Here is a 26,367-nt window from a genome sequence, read left to right as displayed (position 1 = left end):
CATCTGTGACATGGGAGAATGGACATTCCCACTTTCCAATTCATTTCTAATTGATGCCTCTACTGAAAGTATCTCGACTAACACACTCTCCAAACCATTTTCCATCTTGACCAGAGAGTGAATCGTTTTAATTTAAAACCCAAATCTGACCCTGTCACTCCCCTGCTTAAAACTCTTCAATGGCTTCCCTCCCATCTCCATGAGCAGAAAGTGCTAGATAAAGTCCTCCAAGATTCGCCATCAACCATCTCTCCCACGAGCCCTGCACCCTCAAGGCCAAGATCCCCAAGTACGCACCCACGTGTACTCACCTGCTCACCCCTTCAGGCTCCAACTATACTGAACTACAGCCCCTGGAACTGCATGCGGGTCCACGTCACATCCAACACCCAATCCACAGGCCCCTGCTCGTCCAGATGACAAAGGCAGTTCAGATTTACACACACACACACACCAAGAAATCAACATTATCAACGGTCGGACTTCCCACACTGCTTTGCAATTATCTGTTTGGATGCCTCATCTGTGCTGTGACCTCCAGGAAATTGGGTCTGTGTCTTCTTGTTATTTTATTGAGCCTGACGCAGACCGATAGCAGAGGACCTAACCTAGAACACAACGCAGACCTGCTCTGTTGTGCTCAAAAAGGTGAAGCTAGGACCAACGGGTAGAGGTCAGCAACAGACTTCACCAGAGGAAGAAATTTCCAGCAGTCAGAGCCATCCAACGAGGGAGGGGTGGCTTTAGAGATGCGTTTCTCAGGAGGGTTTTCGAGGAGCTTCACATAGCAATCGTGATGCTGTGAGAAAGACTGAACCACATGGGGGGTCAAATCAGACAAGCTCTGCATCTCTGAATTCTGAGACCCTCCCAACAGGGAGATGGAGCTGCTATGTAAGGAGGACGGCAGGAGAAAGGAGGTGGAGGGGTGGGCAGTATGAGACAGTAAACGAAAACGCGGAGTAAGACAGCGGGCAACGGGAGAAGATGCACCTTCCACCTCCTGGGCAGCCACCAGCACCCTCCGTGCCCGTGTGGGCTCTGATTCTCCCCGTAGCAAATGCCAGTGGGGCTCTCACCATGTCCCCGAGGCCCACACACGACCTTGGCAGCAGCTACAGTGGACACTCAGGCTCACCCTGCACCCCAGCGTCCGACCTCAAGCTTGCACAGGTGTCTTGAAGCATTCAAGCTAGGCCCCTGCAGCCCAGAGGTGGAGACGGGTCAACGTGGTGGGGACGACCCTCAACCAAGGAGGAATGGGAAGCAATGCACAACCACTCTGGGCTCCCGGCCTGAGTGCACATTTCTGGGACACATTCTGGAAGCTTCGAGATCCTGGCAGAGTCAAACGCCCAGTGACCACAGCTGGAACCCAGCAGCAAACCCTTGTCTCTCCCCCTTCCCTGTCTCACCCTCCCCACACCTCACTCTTGCTTCCTGGGATCCCCACCCCAGTAACTGCCTGCAGCCGGGGCAGCTTGCAGGCAGCATAAGCGAAGTCAACCCCATTCAAAACTGTCCCAAACGCGCACCTCCAAGCCCCCACGCCCTCCATCAATTCCCTGTGGCCCCATGCGACATGGATCCACAGCCCATTCAGCTACATTCCACTCTCGAGAGCTTCCAGAAGTTTCCACAGTAAGTTTTCCCACTGATCCAGGCACCACGTGGCAGACACTGTACAAGCAGCCTTGGAAATGATTCTTGGAGTTATCTTAACCCAATCCCTCGACGACTGGAGCACAGTGGAAAGAACACAGCCGCTACAGAACAGAAGCGTGTGCATGCAAGGAACAGCAAGTAATTCCGGGTAAAACACCGCGTATAAGAAAGGGGAGCTGAGAGGTGGAAGAGGGGCAGGCAGGGGCAGGGTGTGAAGACCCTGTACGACAAAGGCAAGTGCCTCCTGTAGAGAAATGAGGGTTCTCTGCCCCATCCCTGCACGCGTGCTCCACGCAAGCCCTGGGCCCAGCCCACTGCAGCCCGCACGACTATCTAGTCTCGTTCCCAGCACCAGGTCAAGCACGTAGAAGGTGCTACACGCTTGTGTGCAGAGAACAAGGAGGGTGGAGGGAGAAAGAGAAGGACATCTGAATAAACGTCTTGCGGGTACCTTTGTGCTCACTCCCTTTGGACACCAAAGAAGTCCTCACTTCCACTTGACCTGCTTGTTTGGGGATTTCCCTGCATCCTCACTTGACCCATCTTTGTACTTTTCCAAGTTGCCACTGAACCGCTCCTGCATGCAGCCCAGGAGTCCTGCCAGCGCCCGCATCCCTCCCTCGGCTCACCTGCACCACGGTCTCCCACACGGAGCTTCTACACAGTCCCCTACTCCAGCCACTCCTCACCACGTGCCAAGGCGGCACAGAGGAGAAGCACAGCAACAGGCACGTCTGAGTCTCTCCCCGCTTCCTACCCACCAGGCTGTCCTCTTCCCAAGTCTCTCCCTCCACTCTGATCTCCTACCCTGGTGTTTTGGGATATGCCATGTGTAGCATTTGCTGCAGAATTAGGTAGGGGGTCATATCTCTGGTTTCCAGCCTCTAGAGGTAATTGGATTTAATCAGCAAGGGTCCCACTGCCAGCATCACTAGTCCTTTGGGAGTCGGGAGAGGAGAAAGTCCCAGGACCTCATAAGAACCTCCACTGACAAGTCCTGACTCTCCGCCCACATCTCCCACCCAAACTATCCCAGGATGGGCCCTCTCTCCAGGCTCACGGTGGAAAGACCCTCTCACTCCAGACCTGACACTGCTGGAGCCCGAGACAAATTAACCCATCAGGCTCTGTGGACACACTCACTTTTATTTGTAGGACTCGTCCTGGTTGTGACTCAGAAAGGCCAAGTCAACGATGGGTCTGACTCTAGGTCTGCCTCTTCCGTTTCTCTGCCTGTTTGCTAGTTATGACCCTCTCCTCAATCTGGTTAAGGATTCATGTAAAGTAGTGTTCTTCTGAAAACGGAATTTCTATTTCTAATACCAAGTTCAACAATGATTCCCTCGTACTTAATAAGACATTCTCTTTGTGAGCTTTTTTTTTCCTTGTTCTCCCACTTCCAAATTTTCTCAGGGTCCATCTTCAAACAAACCATCATTTCTACACAAAAGAAAGAAATATTTACTTGTAAATTATCCCAGCACTACAGAATGTATTTGTTCTTTACCAGCCACAGTTCATTCACCATATACTTATGGAGTGCCAGGACCTGTTCTAAGCATTTGTGATACTGCAGGGTACAAAACAGAGAGAGACCCTTGCCCTCTGGAGTTTACGTGCTGGTGGGGAAAGACAGACAACACAGTTAAAACATAATAATTAAGTAGATTACATAATATATCAGAAGGTAATTTTAAAATTTCTCATTTTACCGGAGCCTGGTGAAAGAACACAGGCATTTGGAAGATGAACAAGTCTGAATTTTTTTTTTTTAAGAGAACCATTCTTTAGAGGGCCCTACTCCATTCTACAAAGGAAAAGCAATCTTAGATCAGAATCTCATAAAATCAAAATAAAAAGAATCTTCTAAAATCATCTGCCCCTTTTACAGGAATAAAGCAAGCCTGAATCTTCACGCAGTGTGTGGCCCAGTGTCCTAACAAACACACCTCACACGACCAGTTCCTACTGATGGGGAAAGTCATTATGACAGGGCTTGTTTATCTACTTGTTGACTTTGTTTCTGGTCTGTCCCCATAGACAGTGTAAGTGCAAGGCAGCCGGGCAGGATTGAGCCCATTTTGCTGGACACCTGCCACCGGGCCACTACCTTGAAGGGCTCCGTGAAGTGGGAAGAGATGGGTGGGACCTCACCTTCACAAAGCAGGAGAGTCAGCCCTTCATTAAACAGATTACAAGTGAAGGCCTCTCAGATGCCTGGCCCTGTGCTGGGCTCTGGGGGCCCAGAGAAGAACCCGGCCTGTCCCTGCCCTCGGGGAGATGAGCAAACACGGATGGCTGCCCCACCCATCAGAAAGCCCCTCCCGCCATCTTCTCCTTTAGTCCTTGGGCCCTAGAGAAGCTGAACTGTTCCTGAGCCTGTTACAAACACCCAGCATCACGCCCGAGTCCCTCTGACTGCAAAGCGCGGGCTCCCTGCTGCCCTCTCCTGCCTCCGATGGGCCAGGAGGAGAAGTTTAGACAAAGGACCAGAGAGGAACCAACAAACAGCGGGCCCCGTGGTGAGAGGCAGTGGTCAAATGGCAAAGCCTAGTACTGTCCTACGGGGACCAAGAAGACAGGTGGGTCTGGCTGATCAGCCGAGAAGTGAGGTCCACGACCAGTGCTCTGCTTTCTCCATGGGGAATGGTGCTCAGCTTAAACGCTCTTCGTGCACCATGATGCCTGGTCTTATTTCTAAGAAGCCCCTCTCCTCCCCCCTCCCCTCTCTGACAGGGCCCTGGTCCATCTGTGCTGAAGGCTGGTGAGAACATAAAGGCCGGCACTTGCTCAGTCCGTCCTCAGCTGAGTCCCCAGAAGCAGCAAGAGGCCATTTGCTCCTGATCACTGTGCAGATGAACGGCCCACCTGGGCGCCCGCCTGCCCTCATGAACGCACACCGTGCAGGGACTGCACGGCTGGCAGCCCTGGTGCAGCACACGGCCGCTCCGGCCCCCGCTTCCAGGGCCAGGCATTTAAAGTCCTGTCATGCTTGGCGATGGCAGCCCAGTTCTGCTCTGCAGCCACGCTCCTTGCTACAAAGAAGCAATTCTTGGAAAGTGAAGAAAACTAGAGTTTCTGTTCTGTTCAAACTGGTAAACGTCTATCTTCCCTGCACTGAGACAGATTAAACCCTCTGGCAATGAACAAGGCTAACTGAAGGTGGCTCTTCTGACACAGTCGGAGAACCCCAGCTGACACCCAGGCTCCCGGGCTGATGCCAATGGGTAATTTGGGGTAATTTACTCACTCTTGGTTCAGAGAATGCCCAGCTGACTCCCTGGGCTGACACAGTGCCTGGTGAGGAACGGGCAGCAAGTGGATCTCTTTCAATAAATACACCCAGCATGGAAAATGAAGACAGTGAGGGGGGCTGGGCGTGAGGGAGCACCCGGGTCCCACTCCACGTCTTCTAGGTGGTGCTTCCAGATGAACCACCTTCCAAAATAGGCTGCTACGTTGCATGTGTTCATTACGCAATGAATATTAAGGTAGTATTTTATCTTCAAATTGTATGAAACGTCTGTAATATCTTCACTGAGCTCTACAAAAGACTCTATCCAAAAGAAAGCAGGATGTGATTTTAAGTGAGATCAAGAGCGGAAATCTGTCTGAGATGCTTAAAAGGCAGAAGAGATGGGATACCATCAACCCGCCCCTGGTAGACCAGCAAGGGCACAGGAAGGAAGGCCAGTGTTAATCCCATCAGCAACACTGGGTTTCAGACTGAAATATCTGACAGCGTCTATGCCTGTCTGGTGTTTTCCCTTTAGTCAATAGTCAAGAGAGGGAGGTAGCCTGTACCACTGTAATAGCACGGCGTTACCTCCTGAGAGGCAGTTACAGTCTGCAGAGCGCCTTCATGAGCACTAACCAGCACCTGTAACTCCACTGCATGTGCACACTATGCCTTTTTAATCAACCTTCTTACGTTTCACTTTTTCCTCCAAGGCGCTAATAAAATGTGCTTTTCCGGCATACGAGGCGCTGGGCTAACGTGCCCTTGTCCAGCAAATGTCACACCGTGCTGCACCACCATCTGAATCCAGTTGTGATCTCGCCACTGCATCAGGATGTGGTCTTCAAACATTATTTTTTTTTTTAGCAGCAGGACATTTTGAGTGAATTCTTTAAGCGATTTCAACATAATCAATAAAAGGGCATGACTGCTCTGGTTAAAGTGGGTAGGGTCCAAGCCAGCCCCCCACTAGCTACCCCCTCCACGGCCCTCCCAGCCCTCCATCTCAGCCGCAAGTGCCTCAGCTTTAAAACAAGTACATGAGGCTGCAGGAGAGACGGTCAAATACCACTTTCACCACAGTCGCTGCTCTGAGTGGCCAGTGCAGAGTCAGGGTGTGTGAGCTACACTCCAGCTCTGCCTTCGAGCTGGACCAGTCTGGAACTCTCTAAACCTAGGGTCCGAATCTGCAAAATGAGTCATTGTGAGGTTCAAGTGAGGGAAGGTCGCAGAGTCCTCTCACAGGGGGGCGGCGGGAATCACGCAGTCGCCCCCAGGCCACACACGTTTGGGGCCAGTGACGTCATGCCTGAAGATGCACATGTGCAGCTCAGGGCTGGGCTGGGGTCATGGCGTCGCGGTGGTTCTGGCTGGTTTCTGCTAACAGGAGAGGCACAGGAAGGGCCGCCTCACCCCACCCCCTAGCCTGGAATGTTCTGCGGAGTCACCGACGTCCTGGGAACGGTATTGTTCAACTTCGTGACATCTGTGCCTCACTGCTCTTCAACCACAGCACACTGACAGAATTCTTTACATTTCATTTCCTTTTGAAAAGACGGTGTTTAAGAAGTGACGACACTGCAACATGGAAGCGGGAGCTCCCAGGTGGGTGCACGCGCCCCTCGGTGCTGAGACTCCTATGACAGCGCCCGGGGCCCTCACGCGGGGAGGCGTCCTGACTTCAACTGAAGGCGGCCCCGCTTAAGGAGCAGAGACCAAGCATGTGCTCCATTCTAAGGGGAATGAGCAAAGATCCAGTGTCCCCAGTGTTCCAGAAAGTCTCCACTTGCCCCTCCAGGCCCACCCTCATCTGTCTCCACCCAGCTCCCGGAGGCTCACCTGTACGGGTCACACAGGGGCTCCACTGCCCTCTGGCTTCCGTCACCAGCAGAAGATGGGAGGGAGGGAGGGGAGTAGGGGGCGATACTCTCCAGGCCCCCTCCCTGCAAAGGCTGCAGCTCTCCCTGCAGCTCTCTCCTGCCTCTACACCTCGGGTGACAACGACTCCCCACTGTCCCCAGCCTCCTCCAGGACCAACACCTGCCCACACTTTACAAATAATCCCTTTAGTAAACTCTCAAGTCGCCACGTGCTTGCTGCCAGCTCCACGGGGCGACGCTTTCAGTCATCTCTACGTGACCCCTCTTTCCGGCCCCCAAATCTCATCTTCACCCCGGCCGTGTCAAGCACCCCCGACTGACACGGCTCCTGCTCAGGCCAGCACAAGGCACATTCCCAAGACCAAAGGACTCTCATCCCAGCTTCGTCTCATTGACTCTCCCTGCGTCACTGACCATCACTGATCCCGTCCTTCTCCCCCTTTAAGGCGGCCTTCCTGCTTTTCTCTCCCTCTGGGTGCTCGGCACCAGGGTCCTCAGGAAGCCACGCTGCTGTTTGCTTCAGTTCCATCCCAACCCCTGCTGACCACCCACCTGTGCCCTCACCCACGAAGGGGCCTCCTGCCGGTCCCACACCCAGGTGGATGACACCCCCATGGACACCCAGAGTCCACCAAACTCAGTGTGTGAGCAGAACAAACTCATCCTCTCTCCCCCAAACCTGCTTCTCCCTTGGGTTCTCCGGATTGGCAGGGGCCACCCTCCACCCCAGCACCCGAGCCAAAACCTGGGCCCCCTCCCTCCCACAACTTCCTGCTTCCTGTCCACATCAACCTGCGCCCAGGGCCTGGGAATCACACTTCCTCCGCAGCTCTAGAACACACCCCCTTCTTTGACGCCCACTGCCACTGCTGAAACCAGATACTGCAGACCCTCCACCAGGCCCTGCACCAGCCTCCCCCACGAGCACATGCGGCCAGCAGCCTCCTCCGGGCCTTACGGGATGCTACTCCCTCTGCCAGGCTGCATTCCACATGCCTCCCCTGCCTTCTGCCTCCTCTCACCTCCAGCCCCACGCACCCTTCAGAACACCAGGCCCATGTGGACGTCAAAGCTCTGCCCAAGCCCTTCCTGACCTGCCCTGCTCTCCCAGGCTGCCTCTGAAGTCCCGTCTCTGAGCTCCCTGAAGATCCCATGTAGCCTCTGCGGGTGCTCATCACACTTACCCCAAAGTGTCAGTGTCATCTGTTTGCCCCGCCCACCAAACTCTGAACAACTTTACTATACCAGCTTCCGTTCATTTGACATCACATAGCCCAGCAACCACCGCACGCCTGGTACACAAACAGTAGGTGCTCAATCAATGCTTCCGATGAATTAATGAAAGATCTACAGCAGGGGTTCACAAATATTCCCACTTTTCTCAGCTCCTAACCATACACACACATGCACACGCACACACTCCTTTAACTCTGACGCGCTTCTCTGACTTCACTAAGAAAAACGAAGCTCACTTGATACAAAAGCTCTCAACTAAGTTCCCTTTATCTCAAAGTCTCCCTGCTCTTTGCTCACCATGGCCTCCTGTCCTAGAGGAGTTCCTTTGGGAGGGATACTGCTCCATTTTCCAACTCCCCACTCTTAGCAGTGGGATCTGTGTCTGTGTTTACCCTCTAACTCCCCAAGGGACTTCGCAGAGTCCCCGACATGGAATAACATGCAAGCAAGGCAAGCTGATTTAGGAAAGGGCAGATGAAGGGTTAACCATATGAGCAATCACACATTTGTAGAAGTTAGTTCATACACATTCATTTATAATCAGCACAGCACTAACATTCTAAAGTACCTATTCCAAATTGCCCAAGAACTAATTAAATCTCAGAACACCCCAGAGAGTCAAGTGTTATCAGCCACATTAATAAAAAGCCCAGAACAGCTGTCAGAACAGCGGCCTGATGTGGGATTATATTCTGGGGCTCTGCCACCGATTCACGCCACACTGCTAATGCAGCAGTTTAAGAAACTTATTAACCCAAGATAATTCTATCGAACCTGCTGACTACGCATCACTCTCACCTTCCCTCTTCCCCTCAGGCTTTCTCAGGTCTTCCTGTCTCTCTTGCTCGGAGGGAAGGACAGGCGAGCACCTGCTCCGAGCACAGCATTCCCACAGACAGGAAACCATGAGCGTAAGCACATGCAGAGCATGAGGCCGTCAGCCTCCTTGTGACTCTGTCCTCACTGCACACTCACCACAGTGAACTAGCCAGCACTCCTCAAACACGCCCCCAGCCCTGCACCTGCTGGCTTTCACAGCAGCCATCCTGATGGAAATGCCTAGCCCATCCCCTCCCCCGCCCCCTATGTCAGCCTTAGACATGGAGTTCACGGCCCCTCTCTCCAGGGAGCCCTCCAGGATACACCCGCGGGGGCGCGGTCCTGCCCTGCCCCTTCTGCATTGGGCCGGCCTCTCCATCGTACTGTGTCCATTCACCCCTTGGTCCTCCTCCCCAGGCTCAGCTGCTCAAGGGAAGAGACTCATTTTACTCGCTTTGATCTCCAAAGTCTGGCTTAGTGCCCAGCAACAAGCTCAGGAAGGAGGAGAAAAAAGAGAAGAGGATGGCCGCTGCAGGGATCTCACTCAGCCCTTGGCTTCAGACAGCTCCTCAGCAGCTGGGAAGCACCAGGCACAGCAGGAAGTCCGGCTTTAAAGGCCGCTGGGCCACGGGCCACTCATTGCAGCATTTCTCAGTACTCGGGCTGTTAATGGTGAGAGAGAGACTCCTTTTCAAAATGGGAGGTGGGGGAATAAGGAGCTGCTACTTGTCTGAAGAGCCCTCACTTGGAGCAAAGGCCCCCTGTGTCACAGGCTCCATCCCTCCCATCACGTCCCTCGAGGCGGGATACAGGCAGCCCCCTGAACTGCACACAGCACAACGCAAAGGGGCTGCAGCACAAGAGGCCGGCCTCCAAGATGCTGGACTAGATAGTCCTCCTTCCAAAGTCCTGACATAAAGCCCTGCTTGGGTGGGATTTAGTTAGCTCCTCTTCTCCCCCGGCCCCTGCCCCCCACCGTGAAAAACAGCACTGAGTGCCCTCTGGTTACCTGAGAGTCACAGCAGGTCTGTAGTAGAGAGCACGGGGCCAGCTCCACGTCTGACTTATGTCACGTGTCTCACATTGGGACACGTAGTCACCAAAGGGACTGGAGGTTTACTTCAGGTGACTCTGGGCCAGGGCAAGGTGGAGAAGCAGAGGACCAGCACTCGAAGACGGCTGGATCCACGTGACAAAAGCTGGAGCTCGGAAGTCAAAGGGACCAGGATTCACGTAATTACTAGCTGGCGTCAGGCAGCTTCCTTTGTCTAGCAGAGCCTGTATCTTCATCTAAGCGATGAGCCGGCAGCCCTACCTCGGCACCCAGCAGGAGGATGAGAACAGATGCTCAGCACCCTGACAGCAGCTGGCACAGACGGGCACACGGTAAGAGGAGGCACCATCACCGCTGCGGGGCCCAGCTGGGGCCCACAAGCATCACGCTCCCGCTGACCTGGGTCTAGGCTTCTGTGGACCTACTGGAAGCTCTGGACCAGCTCGCCTCTGGAATTATGGAAGCATGTAAACAAACATCTGCCAAACTTAGCAGCCTGAGCCGCACCCACAGTTTGCTCACCCAGGGCCCGTCTCTGGGGCCCATCAGGGCTCAAGGCTGCAGATCTCACACTCTCTTCCTTCCATAAACAACTCTGGCAATGGATCCCATTCTCATTTACCTGAATTTTATTCCAAGTGTCAGGAGCTACTGGAGAGAGAAAGGCCACGTGCAGGTGTTTTCCTTCAGCGGACGTTCAGCAGGGCTGCCTGCACCAGGGCACCGTGCCGGCCTCAAGAATGAGAAACAGCTAGGGAGCTGGCTTAGAGGGTTCGGGGCAGCTTTCCAAGAAGAAAAAGCTGCCTGCGCAAAAGAGCCCATGGGGCACGTGGGGCAGAAAGCAGGCAGAGGTGAGGCCCCTCCACGCAGCGGGGGAGGCCACGGGAGGATTCTCAGCAACAACGTGACGTGTCACCTTAGCACGTGACATCCTTCTGTGAAGGGCGAGCTTATGGGGAGCAGGTCTAGAAGAGGAGCAGCCGGTCTGCTAGGCAAAGAGTCCATATGAGAGATGAGAAGGCCAGACCCAGGGCAGGGAGGATGCCCGGAGAGGAAACCGACCGAGGGCTCCAGAATCGTGGGGAGTCGGCAGGCTGGAAGTGAGCCAGAGGAGGACACAAGGATAACTCCAGACTCTAGTTCAGATGACTCCACAGCACCAGCAAAGGAGAGGTAACTTTCACAGGCAACCCTCAAATACAGGTGAAAAGAATGACAGCGGAAACCTGAAATGTGAAGAGCAGGGGAGAAGGAGGAAAGAAGGAAAACAACTACAGAGGCAAAAGCTGAGTGGAAGCCAGTACAATGGCCAGACAGTCAGCAACACGAACCTGGGACCTCTCCCGTGTCACGTGACCCACTCCACACAGAAACGCAAATGGAAGTGATGAAACATGCTGAGTCTCCCCCCATTAGACACTGCACAGTCCTAGTTTCTGCTCTCCGAAGATTCATGCTTTCACTCACACGATATTTACCGAGCACTGCCTGCGGACAAGCGTAGTTTTTCAGAGGGCAAAGGGAAGCAGGGCCTGCCAAGCAAAATGAACAGCGCACGAGAAACCAAGAGAGCACAGGGCACTATGGCCTCTGGATGTTCATTACAGAGTCGTAGGTGGGCACCATGGGACGGGGTAAGAAATCAGGGTACAGGGCGGCAGCTGCCAGGTCATACATAAACAACCTAGAAGGTTCCTGAGGAGCTTGGACTGTCTCTGAGCAGCGGTGGGCATCAGGGCGGGCTGTCTTCAGGGAAGGGATGGGACCGGTTTGCATTTCAGAAAGATGGCTCTAATGGCAAGGAGAGGCATGGTTTCCAAAGCAGAAGGCACATATCCAGGGGATGCCTAGGACAATCCATTGAAATCTGGGAAGAGAGTAGTAGAATTCCTCTTTACTTTTCTTACCTCTTCCTTTTGAAATGTGTATCTTACGTATGTTTCATAATGCCTATAACACACGCACACGGCAGTTTATGTATTTGAGCCACCACGCCTGAGTTCCCATCCCAGGTCCACCGCTTCCTACCGTGTCACACTGAACAGCATGCTTGCCTCAGTTTCCCAGTTTGTGAAATGAGGATAAAAACAGTAACCATCTGGTAGGATTTTTGTGAAGAGAAAATAAATTAATACTTGCAAGACACTCAGAATAGACCCACATTAAGAACTCCATCGATACTTACTAAATTTTTTAAAATTATTTTTAAAGTTTTGGCCACACCACATGGCATGTGGAATCTTAGCTGCCCGACCAGGGATTGAACCCGCACCCCCTGCAGTGGAAGCATGGAGTCTCAACCACTGGACCGCCAGGGAAGTCCTGATTATTAAATTTTTAAAATGCAACTTATTAGTAAATAAGTAAATATTTATTGGGGATATATTTGCAGATCACTGATGCACATCTAGCATGGATCAGAGAAGGAGGGCAGACCAGACTTGTTACAAGAGCCCATGTAGGAGCCTGACCCACAAGAATGGCAGCAGAGATGCAGAGAAGAATCAGAGGAATATTTAGCAGGAAAAGTCAGCTGACTATGGCAAGTGGCCACATGTGACAGGTGAAGGAGAGGTTTCTGGATGAGACACGGGGACGGGGTGGCCAGTCACCAGGACGGAAGATCAGGGGAACATTTATAAGGAGCCTGTGGGACCCCAGACTGAGACACAGGCCTTGAGCTCAGGACATGGTCGGGGCAAGGAGGACATCTGCAGATCCCCAGACCACAGCTGTGGGCAAATCCATGGAAATGGTAGGAGCCATGCAGTTGCCACTAGTGACAGCCACCAAACCTTTCCAGTCCTCCCCCACCCTGGGCCCTTGACACTGGGGGAGATCAATTCTGGCTAATGAACTGCAGGGACAGGAATGACAGAGGTCACTTCTGCGCTGACATGAAACCCTCAGGCTCTCCTCCCCTCCTGCCCGGTGACCAGCTGTGTTCGGGATGCTGACTGCTCTCTCTGCCTGGGTCCCTGGGTGAGCAGAGCCTCCTGAGAATCTGCAGCAGAACAAGAAGGAAAGCTTGGTTCTGTGTGGCCACCGCGATGGGGGAGACTGGTTGTAAGGGCGTACCCTGGCCCACACCGACAGAACCCGCGACAGTTAAGGGCTAAACAGACGGGCCCAAGCTCACGAAGCAGGTGGGGCAGGAGGAAAGTGGGACGAGGGGGGTCCATGAAAGGTGACACTAACTGTCCCAAAGTCCCACATTTCCAAGCATGCTGAGGACCATGTATGCTTGGAGGCCACTGCACTTTGCATTGCCCTCATTAGCACAGAGATAAAACAAGGGTTCGTAAGGCAGCGGGAGGAAACAGAATTTACCATATTCTATATCTTTCCACAGAGAAAAGTGTTCTACTCAGAGACTGACACTGCTCCACCTTTCCACCTGCAAATTCTCAAACCCGGCTCACTCAAAACAGTTTTCAATCACAGGAGCTACTTATCAAGTCAGCTGTTTTGCTAACACAAATATAGTAGAAGACACTTGAAATATTGCTGTAAAAAATCCTCGTGAAGATTATAGGTGCATCTTAAAGAAGATCTTAAAATAAATGCCTTGGGGACTTCGCTGGTGGCGCAGTGGTTAAGAATCCGCCTGCCAATGCAGGGGACACGGGTTCGAGCCCTGGTCCGGGAAGATCCCACATGCTGCGGAGCAATTAAGCCCGTGAGCCACAACTACTGAGCCTGCGCTCTAGAGCCCGCAAGCCACAACTACTGAAGCCCACGCGTCTAGAGCCCGTGCTCCGCAACAAGAGAAACCACCACAATGAGAAGCCCGCGCACCGCGACGAAGAGTAGCCCCCGCTCGCCACAACTAGAGAAAGCCCACGTGCAGCAACGACGACCCAACGCAGCCAAAAATAAATAAATAAATTTTAAAAATTAATTTAAAAATAAATAAAAAATAAATGCCTTGTCTTCTTTAAGGAGGATTTAACAAGAATAAGAGCAAATTTTTGCAACTCTCCTAGCATAAAATGACCCCAGAAATAACAAGCTTAGAAACGTTCAGAAGTCACTTTTCTAAACTTGACGTATTGATTTCTGTAGAGGCTGCAAAGTGTTTTTCAAAAACACCAGCTGTTCCACATAATGTCATTAGGGAAAAAAAAAAATCTCTTTTCCTGGTTTCTTTTATTATTCAAATTCAGAATAAAATAAATAAATGTTGAATATATATATCAAAATATTATCTTAGGGGGCTTCCCTGGTGGCACAGTGGTTGGGAGTCCGCCTGCTGATGTAAGGGACACGGGTTCGTGCCCCGGTCCGGGAGGATCCCACATGCCGCAGAGCGGCTGGGCCTGTGAGCCATGGCTGCTGAGCCTGCGCGTCCGGAGCCTGTGCTCCGCAACGGGAGAGGCCACAACGGTGAGCAGCCCACATACAGCAAAAAAAAAAAAAAAAAAAAAAAAAGTATTATTTTAACTTGCCATGGTTCAGTGTAGGGAGAAAGCTTATTTTGTTTTCTTCTAATTGTTTTAACAAGCAAAAGAGTCAAGGTCAATTCTTTAAAATGTCACTAAACTGCTCTTTACAGAGCATGAATTAAAACAATTATGCAAGAATTTTCCAAATTGTAATATTGTGCTTGGCAAACTAAGGAACGTGGAGCAATCATCACAGCGATGTCAGCCACGAGGCAGCTGGGCGTAAGGTCATTTCTGCATATTTTAGAAGCTTCAGCAGTGGCCAGAAAGGGAAGAACACCCAGAGCTTCTACCTTTCCATTTGGTATCTGTTAAATTAAAGTGCACTTAGGTCATTCAAATCAATGGACTACGAGGCCATTTTCTATACAGCTTAGCACTGGAGGAAGCTGATAATCGTATTAGAAAGGACTGTGCCTGTCTGCCACTGCTGAAGAGACTGCCTAATTAATTACAGAATAGTAAATAAACATCAGGACCATACAGGATGGAACTTTCATTTCCCATGAGGTTAGAGAAAAAGCTGAGAGAGGTATACTGAAATGAACAAAATCAACATCTATGAAGTAGAAATGAGACTGGTTTTAAGACACAAACGTGGTAGAGCTGGACCAGCCACAGGGTTATGAGTGGGGACACATGGGATGGTACCCAGCCCTACATCCGAGGAGCTGTGTGACTCTGGATAATCGTCACTTCTGGACCTCAACTTCCTCAATTATAAAATTATGAAATTGGTTTGAAAAGGGGGTTTTCTGAGCCAATCCTAGAAGGTCACATATTGTGTGATTCAGTTGGTGTAACAATCTCGAAATGACAAAATCACAGGGTTGGCGATCTGTGGTTGCGGGGTGACTATGAAGTGGGAATACAAGGGAGACGTCTGTGGTGACGAACAGTCCTGTCTCCCGACTGCCGCGGTGGCAACACAAACCTACACGTGTGATGAATGATGAACGACGCACACAGTATCTCACTGTCAAGGTCCTGAACTTGACATTGTGCTGTAGTTATGTAAGATGTCACCACTGGGGGGAAGGGGGTAAAGGGTACGTGAGACCTTTCTGTACCATCTTTGCAACTTCCTATTATTCCAATATTTGTTTCAAAATATGAAGCTTTATTTTTTAAAGCGTTTCTTAGACTTGGAAGCAGACCCTTATTACTTTCTCAAATTGTACTTATGAAGATCATTCCTTTGCCCATAGTTATTGATCAAATATATATAACTGTCTTACTTCACAACTTTCACAGAAATACAATTTCCAGAAGGATCAAAGATATAGATAAAAAATGAAACCATACAAATAACAGAGGAATATATAGAAGGTTGTTTATTATTTTGGGGTATAGGGAAGTGTTCTAAGCTACGATAAAAAGGGCAAGAAATTTGAAAGAAATATTTGACAGTAGTGACAATGCTGATATTTAAAACTACAGTAAAATGCAAAAGACAAAGAAAGCAATTCTACAAATGAAATTAAAAGACAAATGATAAAACTGGAAAATATTTTCAGAATATATGGTGATCTAAAAGTGTAACAAGTAAAGGGCGTGAGCGAGGAATGCCCTAAATTACACACAAAACAAAAACCCCTAATAACTGCAATGAGAGAGTCCACGAGTGACCAAATAGAGGCAAATTAAAATAATTAAAGAAAATTGTTCGCACTAGAGATTAACAGGATAAGACTGACACAACCCAGGATAAAGAGGGTAAAGGCGGATATGAGGACACAGCCAACGTCGGAAAAATAACAGATAGACACAGTCTACCGGGTAGCTTGACAACATGCGTATGTGTCAAAATGTAAAAGATGCCCTATATTTTTTTTTTTTCGGTACGCGGGCCTCCCACTGTTGTGGCCTCTCCCGTTGCGGAGCATAGGCTCCGGACCCGCAGGCTCAGCGGCCATGGCTCACGGGCCCAGCCGCTCAGCGGCAATGTGGGATCTTCCCGGACCAGGGCACGAACCCCTGTCCCCTGCATCGGCAGGCAGACTCTCAACCACTGCGCCACCAGGGAAGCCCAAGATGCCCTATTTTTTGTTTGTTTGTTTTGTTCAAATAGTTTTATTGTTATTTTATCAACTAAAGTTGTCATATGATTTATTCAGATAAAACTCACATAACATAAATTAACCATTTTAGAGTGAACAATCCAGGGACATTTAGAACATTCATAATGTTGTACAACCCCCACCTTCATCTAGTTCCAAAACTTTTCTATCATTCAAAATAAAACCTGTACCCATTAAGCAGTTTGTCCCCATTCTCCCCTCTCCTCCAGCCCCTGGTAACCACCAACAGTCTTCTGTCTCTATGGATTTATCTCTTCTGAATATTACATATACATGGAATCATAAAATATGTGACCTAAAAGATGTCCTATTAACCCGAGAATTACATTACTAGGTATTTAGCTAAGATAATAAAGACACAAGTGCAAATATAGTAATAATAAAATAAAACTGCATGCTCGATTGTACACCCCAGCAGTTTTTTGTTTGTTTGTTTGTTTTTAATCAGGGAGAAAAATTTAAAACAATATTCAGTGTCAATCAACTGGAGACCAATGAAGGAAAACTTATGGCCCATGCACACAATGAAATGCTGCGTGGCCTTTAAAAATGACAAAAATCTACATTTACTGACTGTTTTCAGTCAGAAAGCAGAGCATCGCAATCAAAAGCACAGACCCTGCAGCCAGAATATGTGCATTCAGAGTCCAGCTCCATCCCTTACGGGCTGTGTGATGTTAGCAAACTCCTGAACTTCTCTGTGCCTCAGTTTCCTGGTCTATAAAATGGGAATGATAATAGTGCTTATGATGTTGCCATGATAATGAAATGAGCTATTGATAATAGTTGTAAAATACTGAGAACAGTATCTGCAACACAGAATGTGCTACAAAACAGCTTGTTAAAGAAAAAATACTGACATGAAAAATTTATCTGCTCCATTACTGAGTGAAAAAAGATCACAGAACATTATATATGACCTCATTTCTGAAAAATGTATATGAACATACATAGAAGTGAGAAAGATCTTTCTTCACCTTTTTTGCACAGTGTAATAGACCTTATACCTAGGCAGTGAAAGTTTGGATTATTTTTACTTTCTTCGTAGTATTTTTTATATCATTCCAGGTATTAAAAAAGCAAACAAATAATAATGATAATATCCAATTGGTACTCTTGGATACTTTTGGAATCTAAATTGGTGTGAGCTTTCTAGGGGGCAATTTGGCTACATGTAATACACTTTCTGGCCCAGTAGTTCTACTTTTAGGAATTTATCCTACAAAAGTAACAAATAATAATCCACACATATACATATATACACATACACAGACGCATACATATACATAAGGGAATGTTTATTAGAGCAATATTTATAACAGCAAAAACTATGGAAATAACCTAAATTTCACTAAATGTACCGTGGTTGGCATGAACAATGGAATACTACATGGCGTGGAAAAGTGACGCCGCAGAGCTCCATGAAAGGTCCTTTCAGTGAGGGCCGTGAATACCCAGGTAAAGAGTCTGCACTTTCCTGTGAAGGGGAGACACTGCAGAAGCGTGTTTTGGGAAGAAACCCCCGAGGGCAGCACAGCCTGGGGGAACATCCACGGCCTGGGCTGAACTTCTCACACGCCCTCCAAGTTAGATCTAGGCCTAAGGCCCGGAGGAATCAACAGCCAGAATGTAGGCCCGGAGGAATCAACAGCCAGAATGTTCGGTGCTGCCGAAGAGGATATCCCTGATTTCTAACCACAACTGTGCAGAAAGCCCAGGAGTCTCTCAGAGGGGGACTGACAGGACAAGCCAGCTGTGTGAAGGCACAAAACCAAAACAGACTCTCAACGAGACAGCCCTGAGTGAGCAGAGAGACTTGGGTTCTCAGAAGGACTCGGGCCAGTACACGCAGAGCTGCCCTGATGGCTAGATCTGGCCCCTCTGGTTAAAACGAGACAACCACTGAGCATTTGTGCGAGAAAAAGAGAGTGGGGGCTGGGGAGGGGTGCGTGTGTGTACGCGTGCGACACACTCAGAGGGCAGGGGACGTGGGTGGAGAGAGGAGGGGAGCAACTGCATGAGCAGGGCCGGAGGGAACGAATCCCCTGGAGATGAGCACCTCAGGTGCAGGGCCGTGGCCTCCTAACCCTTCCGCCATCGGCCACCTTATTGCTAAAACTCTGTGTATTTGCCAAAAGGACATTAGGCTCTGAAGCGAGATGCTGCTTCCTCCGAAACCACCGTGCTCCTGCCCCGTCTCTCACACGGTGAGTACTCACGCTCTATCTTGGGACGGCGGCCAGCCCGCTGCCTTACCTTGTTTGAATCCGTGTCCAGTATTTGCATCAGCCCCTGCAGCCTAGTAAGAGTTCACGTGGTCACCTTGAGAGCAGTTTAAAGGAAAGAACAACATTTTGTGTTTTCTACAACTTGCAACAGGTGTTGGCAATGAGCCTTGGCCACCTACCTAGATGTTTGATAAATATGAGGTGATGTCTTACCTCAATAATTCACCCAATCTGTGCTAGGATTTTACACACCAAGGGTCTTGCTCCACTGTTGGGAGGTGTTTCTAGGACTTAAGAATTGGGGTTCAGAGTCAGACAGTCTGGGTTCAAAGGCCAAGATCCCTTTCTAGCTAAAGAACCCCGGACGAATTGCTTAATGTCTTAGTGTCTGAATGCTCTTATCTATAAAACAGGAAGGCCAGCAATAGCACTGTGTCCATATGGCTATGAGTAACAGTAACAGCTAACATTTATGGGGTGTTTTTTTTTTTAACTTTTTATTTTATATCGGAGTACAGCCGATTAACAATGTTGTAACAGTTTCAGGTGCACAGCAAAGCGACTCAACCATACATATACATGTACCCTTTCTCCCCCGAACTCCCCTCCCATCCTGGCTGCCACATAACACTGAGCAGAGTTCCCTGTGCTACACAGTAGGTCCTTGCTGGTTATCCATGTGAAGTATAGCAGCGTGCACATGTCAGTCTTATGAGGTGCTTCTGAAACGGCAAGTGCCGTTCTAAGCACTGTACGAAGTCCCGTCTCATTGAATCCTGAGTAATCATATGAGCTAGTGCTGTTTTTATTCCCATTTTACAGATGAGGAAAATAAAGCAGAATGAAGTTAGTAAGTACTAGAGCTAGGATTCAAACCCAGGCAGCCATAGTCCAAAGCCCAAATCTGTAACCAGAACTGCAGGCTTAGCGTGGTACAAAACACAGTAAGAACTTCCTAAATTCTCAGACGTGGTTTGAAAACGTCAAAAATGGTGCAAGAATCAAACAACAACAACAGCACGACAGCAGAGGCCCTCAGCTCTCTGGTGCAATCTTGCCGTTTCAGTCCTCCTAGAAAGCCGTCTAGGAGACGTTCCCTACTCACACTCACGTGTCCTTCGGCCTCTTTTAGAAGTTACGTCAGAGCTGAAGCCTTGCTAAGTACTTACCTGGAGGAAGCACCTGGTATTCTTTACTTTCTTCAAGAATACCTGCCACAATCTAGGCCATCAAGCTCACTCACAGGGGCCTCGAGCATCCCAGTGTCTGCTCTTCTGTTCACATGGTCCCACTCATCCACTGAGACACCCTCCCTCCTTTACTCCAAAGGCCACCCAAAATGCGACACCAGGCTCAGTCCGGAATTCCCATCAGAACACTTTCTCAACTCCTGATTTATTATCCTGTAACACTTTGCATTTTAAAAGCCCATTGTCTTACCCCGAACATAAGCTCAAGAGCACAGAGACTGTCTGACCCTCTCTGCCACCCCCCGCAAGCGTCTACTCAAGTACCCACCGTGACCTGCGCTCTGTGGGCATCAGCTACCAGATGATACACTCGATTCCAAGATGATGTACAGTAACAGTCAGTAACCATTGCAAAAATAGAGAGGTGGGACATGTATAAATATGTGCGATTTCCAAGTAACCAGTGAACCCGTAAAAATGGATGTGAGTAGTTACAACCACGTGAGCTGTCAGAAAGCGACGCGGTCGCCCTCGGGCAGCACTTACCGGCCCCTCCCTCCTCCTCGCCCAGGTTCAGCACGATGATGCAGATGTGCTTCCGCAGCTGGCGTGGGTTGGAGAACTTCCGGCAGCACTTGCTGCACTCCAGGCTGCTGGGAGTCAGGCTGCCCCCTCCCTCGGGGGCCCGCGGGCCGTCCCCGCTGGGAATAACGTTGTTTTCCGCCAGTTCCTCTTCGGGGCTGGCCTTCTTCGTGGACCCCTTCGGCCTGCCTCTCTTCCTCTTCATGACCGAAAACTCTATGAAGGAAGCAAGAGGGCACCATGTAGTCACAGGAGGCGACAGTGCAGGGCATGCACTCAATTTCCAAGTGCAGAAATATGTTTGGTTCCACGTTTTATTAAAAGAGGAAAGTCTGAAGCAGTTCCAGAAATGAACAGCTGCAAACAATCTTTAGTGCTAATATCTCTGCACCTCTATGCTATTGTATAATCAATTTTGTAATAACATGACTTAAGAATATCACTTTAGGGCTTCCCTGGTGGCGCAGTGGTTGAGAATCTGCCTGCCAACGCGGGGGACACGGGTTCGAGCCCTGGTCTGGGAAGATCCCACATGCTGTGGAGCAACTGGGCCCGTGAGCCACAACTACTGAGCCTGCGCGTCTGGAGCCTGTGCTCCGCAACAAGAGAGGCCGCGACAGTGAGAGGCCCGCGCACCGCGATGAAGAGTGGCCTCCGCTCGCCACAACTGGAGACGGCCCTCGCACAGAAACGAAGACCCAACACAGCCAAAATAAATTAATTTAAAAAAAAAAAAGAATATCAATTTATCAGAACCTTTGCACGTGCTTCTTCCCATAAGGCGGGGAGGACGTTTCTGTTTTTGTTTTTGTTTTGGCCGAGCAGCCTGTGGGATCTTAGCTCCCCGACCAGGGATCAAACCTATGCCCCCTGCAGTGGAAGTGTGGAGTCCTAACCACTGGACCGCCAGGGAAGTCCCGGGGAGGATTTTAAGTTGTGACCATCAGCCCCCAGTTCACAAACCAGGCTCCTTATGACCCACCATTTCCACTGAAACCCAGTTCTCAGAAACTTGCTAAGGACTTCTTTGCAAAGCGTTCTCAAAGGCTGCTTGGCTTTTCATGCTCTTAATGAGTTACACAACTATTCAGACTATTTCAAGGCATCATAATTATTAGATGCAAATTGTTCTGATGAAAAAGAGAAAAAATAATTACAATCTAAAGCCACCAATTATAGGACTAAAGACAATATTTTTCAAGTTTCCTAGAAACCAAATGATTTAAATGTCATGATCAGAGCTGCTTCAGAGTAAGTTTCAAATCATTTTTCCTCTTGTATTTCTTCTTAATTAGCATTCATTGTTAAGGCACTTGTCTCCAAGGGAAGGTGGGAATTAAGATGGGTGAGTGGGGTCAGGGGGCATCGTGCCATTGCGTGAAGGTGGAGTGGTGTGTCTTAGGTGATGTGACTTGAGGGGTACCCAGAGGAGGCCAAGCAGGGGACCAGCACAGCCTGGCCGCCGTGCCATCTTTGGAGAGCCACCTGTCTGGCTAAGGCACGGCATGTCAGCAGCCCTCTTTGCATCTGAACATCAGGGCAGAGGAAGGGTCCTAGCTTCTAGCACCATCTTGAGGGAATGTCATCTGCGGAATTATGATACGTTCAAGGTCCCTCCTGCTCTTCCCAAGGCTACGGTTCTGCCCAGGAAACGTCAGCCACAGTGCCCACTGCTACCAGCGTGAGGACCCCTTAAGTGGGTCACTTGTGCTCCCAAATCAGACAGGAAAGCCATGGGGCGGGCGAGGAGGTCAGGAAGGTTCCTGAGCAAAGTCTGCAGGGAAAGAGCACCGTGACAATGAGGGTTCTGGACAGAGAAGCCTGCTGTGACGCGGGGTCCCCAAGAGCTCAGAGGGATCAGGCACCAGCATGGGGGAGGAGCTGAGACGGGGAGCTCCCTGCAGAGCAGAGTTTCCACTGAGCTGCAGTGCCAAGCGTGGCTCCCCCTTGACCTAGAGCTCCGAACCGGGGCCTTCCGTGGCCAGGGCAGCCCAGCCCAACACACAGTCACTGCCTTCCCTCTATCTCACCGGGCATGTCGGAGACGAGGATGGGGGTGGTCAGGAACAGGGGAGAAAAAAGTACTAAACAACAAGAAAGCAAACGAAGAGACCAGAACAAATGAGCAAGGGCACAAGCCCCTTGGATCCCTCTGGCCACACTGAGATTTTACCAAGGAGAATATCAGCTGTGTGGACAGGAGGTCCAGCCGATGCGGAAGGGAGGCTGGAGGGGGAGGTGAGGAAAGGGAGGTGCAGTGAGGACAAACTCTTCACCTCGAAGTCATTACAACTCTCCTCCTTATTATTCTTTACAACAGCAACTTACTGAAGCAGCAGTTAATAGAGGAGCAGAGTTCGCGAAGAGGCTACAAAACGCCCACCTCGTGTCCCATCCGCTGAGCTGCAGAAACGTGTTGCTTAACAGTTTGTAGGAGACCGTGGTCCCAACCCTGACGCCAGACTCCGCACCCCGCCATGCAGACTAAGGTCCTCCTCTGAAATGTCCTGAGGATGTAGCTGTGTAGTGAAGAAGGGGCTTTACCCGTAGAGAGGTCTGGCCTCTGCCCTCAGCCGCTGGGGGTGAGCTCTAGGGCCATGTGCACAGGGGCTTTAGCCACAGGACTAACGCTGTGACTTGTTTCAGGGGCTCTGCAACAGGTCAGGTCAGTTCCGACCTCTGGATGAACTGGAGAAGAGAGGTCTTAGTCTGACCCCCAGGAGAAGCTGGAGACTGGGGGACAGCCACGTGAGCAGTGTGTCATCGAGCCCCAAACATCTCTGGACACCAAAGGCTCGGGCGAGCGTCCCTGGTTGGAAATACTCGAGTCCTGTCATGTAATGTAGCCAGAAGAAGGCAGCGGCGTCCAGGACACCACGGGTGTAGGAGGGGGACCGAAAGCCCCTTGTCTGGAACCCACCCCGGTCCCGACCTCACCCAGGCATCTCCCCCTCTGGCTCGTTCTGGCCTGTACCCTTTTTGTTTAGAACTGTCATCACAAGTACAGTGCTTTCCTGAGTTCTGTGAGTCGTTCTAGAAAATTATCCAACCTGAGGGAGTCCTTTGGGTGCCTCAAGCTCGTACCTAGCTGCAGAAGCGTGGGTGGCCCTGGGAACCCTCAAATTTGTGGCTGGCGTCAGCAATCCTGGGCAGACGTCAAAGTCTTGCAGAAACCGTGCCCTTCCCCTCAGGTTCAGATTCGGCACTCACGGCAGCAGGGTACCCAGCGCCCTCTCCCCGGGGACGCCCAGAGCAGGCGGCAGCCGCGGTGCCCACGGGTGCGACCCCTCTTCCCGCACAGCGGGAGTGCAGCATGGCCAGCCGGACCCAAGAGTCATGCGTGTGTCTCCCCACAGGCAGGACCCCCTGAAGACTGAGTCCCGTCCCGATGGCTTTTTATGCCCCAGCATGTGACCCGGTGTCCCACCCAGTGGGCACCCCGTAAATCGTGGTGACTGCACCCCAACAAGCAGGGTGCAATCTGCCGTCAAGGAAGAAACATAAAATCAGCCCTGAAAGCTCTGGAAAACCTCTAACACGACGGTGACAAAACTAATCTTACATCTTGCTGCATCCATAATTCAGATCCTCAAGACCAATTAGTTAGCTAAAAATGAAACATTCATAAATGCACCTGGAATCACTTAAGCACCGAAAACGAGTTGCTGCTGTCAACTACCCCCATGGTACAGAAGAGCGGAGAAGGCAAAACTGGGCGAGGAAAATCCTGTCGCCTCTAAATCGACACATTTTAATGGCGTCTGAATGGAGGAAATTGCAATTCCTGTTCCTGTTCCCTGAATTCCTCTACTCAGGCATCACTGAACTCTGTGGATTTTGTCCTGAAGACACCTGCCCGTACACCCCGTCTCCGCTCACCCAGACCCCTGCACGGCATCTCAGAGTCCAGCTTTCTGCTCTGGTCTCTCCCAGCCTCCACCCCGTCTCACTGCCACTCTCTTGCTCTAGAACTTTCCATCGTTCTTGAGGACTTCGCCCCACGACTCTGAGACCTGGCTTTCCAGGCCCTTTATCACACAGTTCACCCTACACATGTGCGCACGCGTGCACACACAGAAACACACGCGCGCATGCGTGCTCGCTCGCTCTCAACCACTCAGGGCAGTGTTCTAGGCCTCCCTAAACATGCAGAGGGAACGCCTGCCTCTTTTTTGCTTCCCTGTGCTGTGCGCCCTCCTGCACCCCAATCAGAACCCTAACTCCAGGCCCAGTTCACGTCTCAGTACCTCCTCTGTGAGGCAGCTCGGCCGACCCTGGCTGGCCCCGCAGTTGCGTGTAAGGCACACACGTGTGCAAGCTCACCCACACCACTTCCTGACTGTGTTGCTCTCCTCCCACCTTCCATCACACACCCTGAGGTCCCGCAGGATCCCGGGCAGAGCTGGAGACGTAGCAGATACTTAATACAGACAGACACGCTGATCACCCGCTTAACGGGGAGATGCATTTCGAAAACAAGGCGTTTCCTAGGTCCCAAGTTTCCAACAGGAAGAAAGCGGCAAGCCACAGTGCCTCTCGACCCCGTCCCAAATCCACTACTGGGGACAACTTCCTCACAGGCAGAAAATTATCCTTGTAGATCCAAGACCTGACCTAGCAAGGGACGGAAAGAATCAGCCCAAAAGATGACATGAGCATTATGAAAGAAACCTCAACATTATCAAAAATCTAATAACGTAAGCCCTTTATTTGTACATCACTCAAGTTTGTCAGGCACTTTCGCAGCTATTATCACATCTTATCCTCACAAAAACCTTCAGAGATGGATGCAGCAAATCTAACTCCTCAGTAGGAAAAGAAATGAAGGACCGACCCAAAGGTTGAAGGGACTTGGCACATTTTCCAGGACCTTCCACTGAGCTGGCAGACCCAGGATCTGGGTTCCTTCTTCAGCGCCCAGATCCTTCTGCTGAGTCTTGTGGCCCTCGGGTCAGTTCTGGACATGGTAGTGGAGCCAAGAGGTGCACTGCAGAGAGCAGCCGCTGGGAGTTAGGTGGGCCTAAGTTCAAATCCCCGCCAGCCTCAGTTTGCAACATGAAAAATAAACACAAAGCTGCCTCTACTCTATACAGTCACTATTGACAAAAAGCAGCCCATGCAAATGCTGGGCACAGCACTTAGGAGGCGATCGGTACACGGCGACTGCTTACTGCCATGGCTACAGGCGTGAGTATTCCGACTTGGGCTGTCTCTCTGAAGACACTATTACCTTCCCAGTCCGCCCACTGTTAGATCGTGTGATTCCTCGACGTACACCCATTCTTGCTCATTAAGGCACTTTTTCCTCGATTTCTTCGTTTTAAAACATCTCACACACCGAGAAAGCCAATATAGAATTAGAGGTGTATAAATTCCACTCTGCCTAAGACCAAGGATAAAGCCAGCCTTCCAACTCCCACTTTGCAGCTCAGCCTCCAGCCACACCAACTCGAGAATTTAGGAATATCCTGAACCACTAACACTGCCAGGCCCTGACAGTCAGCCTCCCCGACATTTAGCTCCCAGGAGCCCAGGCAGCAACAGAGGGACAGTGAATGATGTCAGAAACAAGGGACCGTGGGGCTTTTAGGGGCATTTAGGTTTTCAGGGACACAGCACCCCTCTACAGGACAGGCTGCAGCCTGCCCTATAATGCAAGGCTCCAGGGAGGGAGAGGGCACCCCAAGACTGCTCCCTGTGGTTTTAGCAGTGATCGTGTGGAAATGCCACATAAGTAACAGCAACAATTAATAATCACTAGGTACATACATCTCAGGCACATGCTAAGCCCTTCACGTGCATTGCCCAGCAAATCCCTGAAGATTTCCCATTCTACAGAGGACACTGAGGCTTAAGAAAATTAATCAGGGCTTCCCTGGTGGTGCAGTGGTTAAGAATCCGCCTGCCAAGGCAGGGGACGTGGGTTCCAGCCCTGGTCCAGGAAGATCC

At 50.5% G+C, this 26,367-nt stretch overlaps 1 protein-coding gene across 5 annotated transcripts in view; it reads right to left on the bottom strand.

The window, feature by feature from the left end:
* Nucleotides 1-26,367, bottom strand: part of ZFAT (zinc finger and AT-hook domain containing) — a 244,589-nt gene that overhangs the window by 179,282 nt on the left and 38,940 nt on the right. For all 5 annotated transcript variants that reach the window (XM_030764163.2, XM_089898687.1, XM_022555539.2 and 2 more), the window contains one exon: nucleotides 20,383-20,634. In XM_030764163.2, the coding sequence (XP_030620023.2) occupies nucleotides 20,383-20,634 (252 nt within the window). The remainder of the gene's footprint in view (nucleotides 1-20,382; nucleotides 20,635-26,367) is intronic.

Source organism: Delphinapterus leucas, chromosome 17 (assembly GCF_059928025.1).
Source record: "Delphinapterus leucas isolate spDelLeu-1000000601 "Yukka" chromosome 17, BTC_Dleu_Yukka2, whole genome shotgun sequence".
In the NCBI taxonomy this organism is placed as follows: domain Eukaryota; kingdom Metazoa; phylum Chordata; class Mammalia; order Artiodactyla; family Monodontidae; genus Delphinapterus; species Delphinapterus leucas.
Note: the sequence above shows the minus strand (reverse complement) of the source record. Positions and strands in the feature narration are given on the sequence as shown.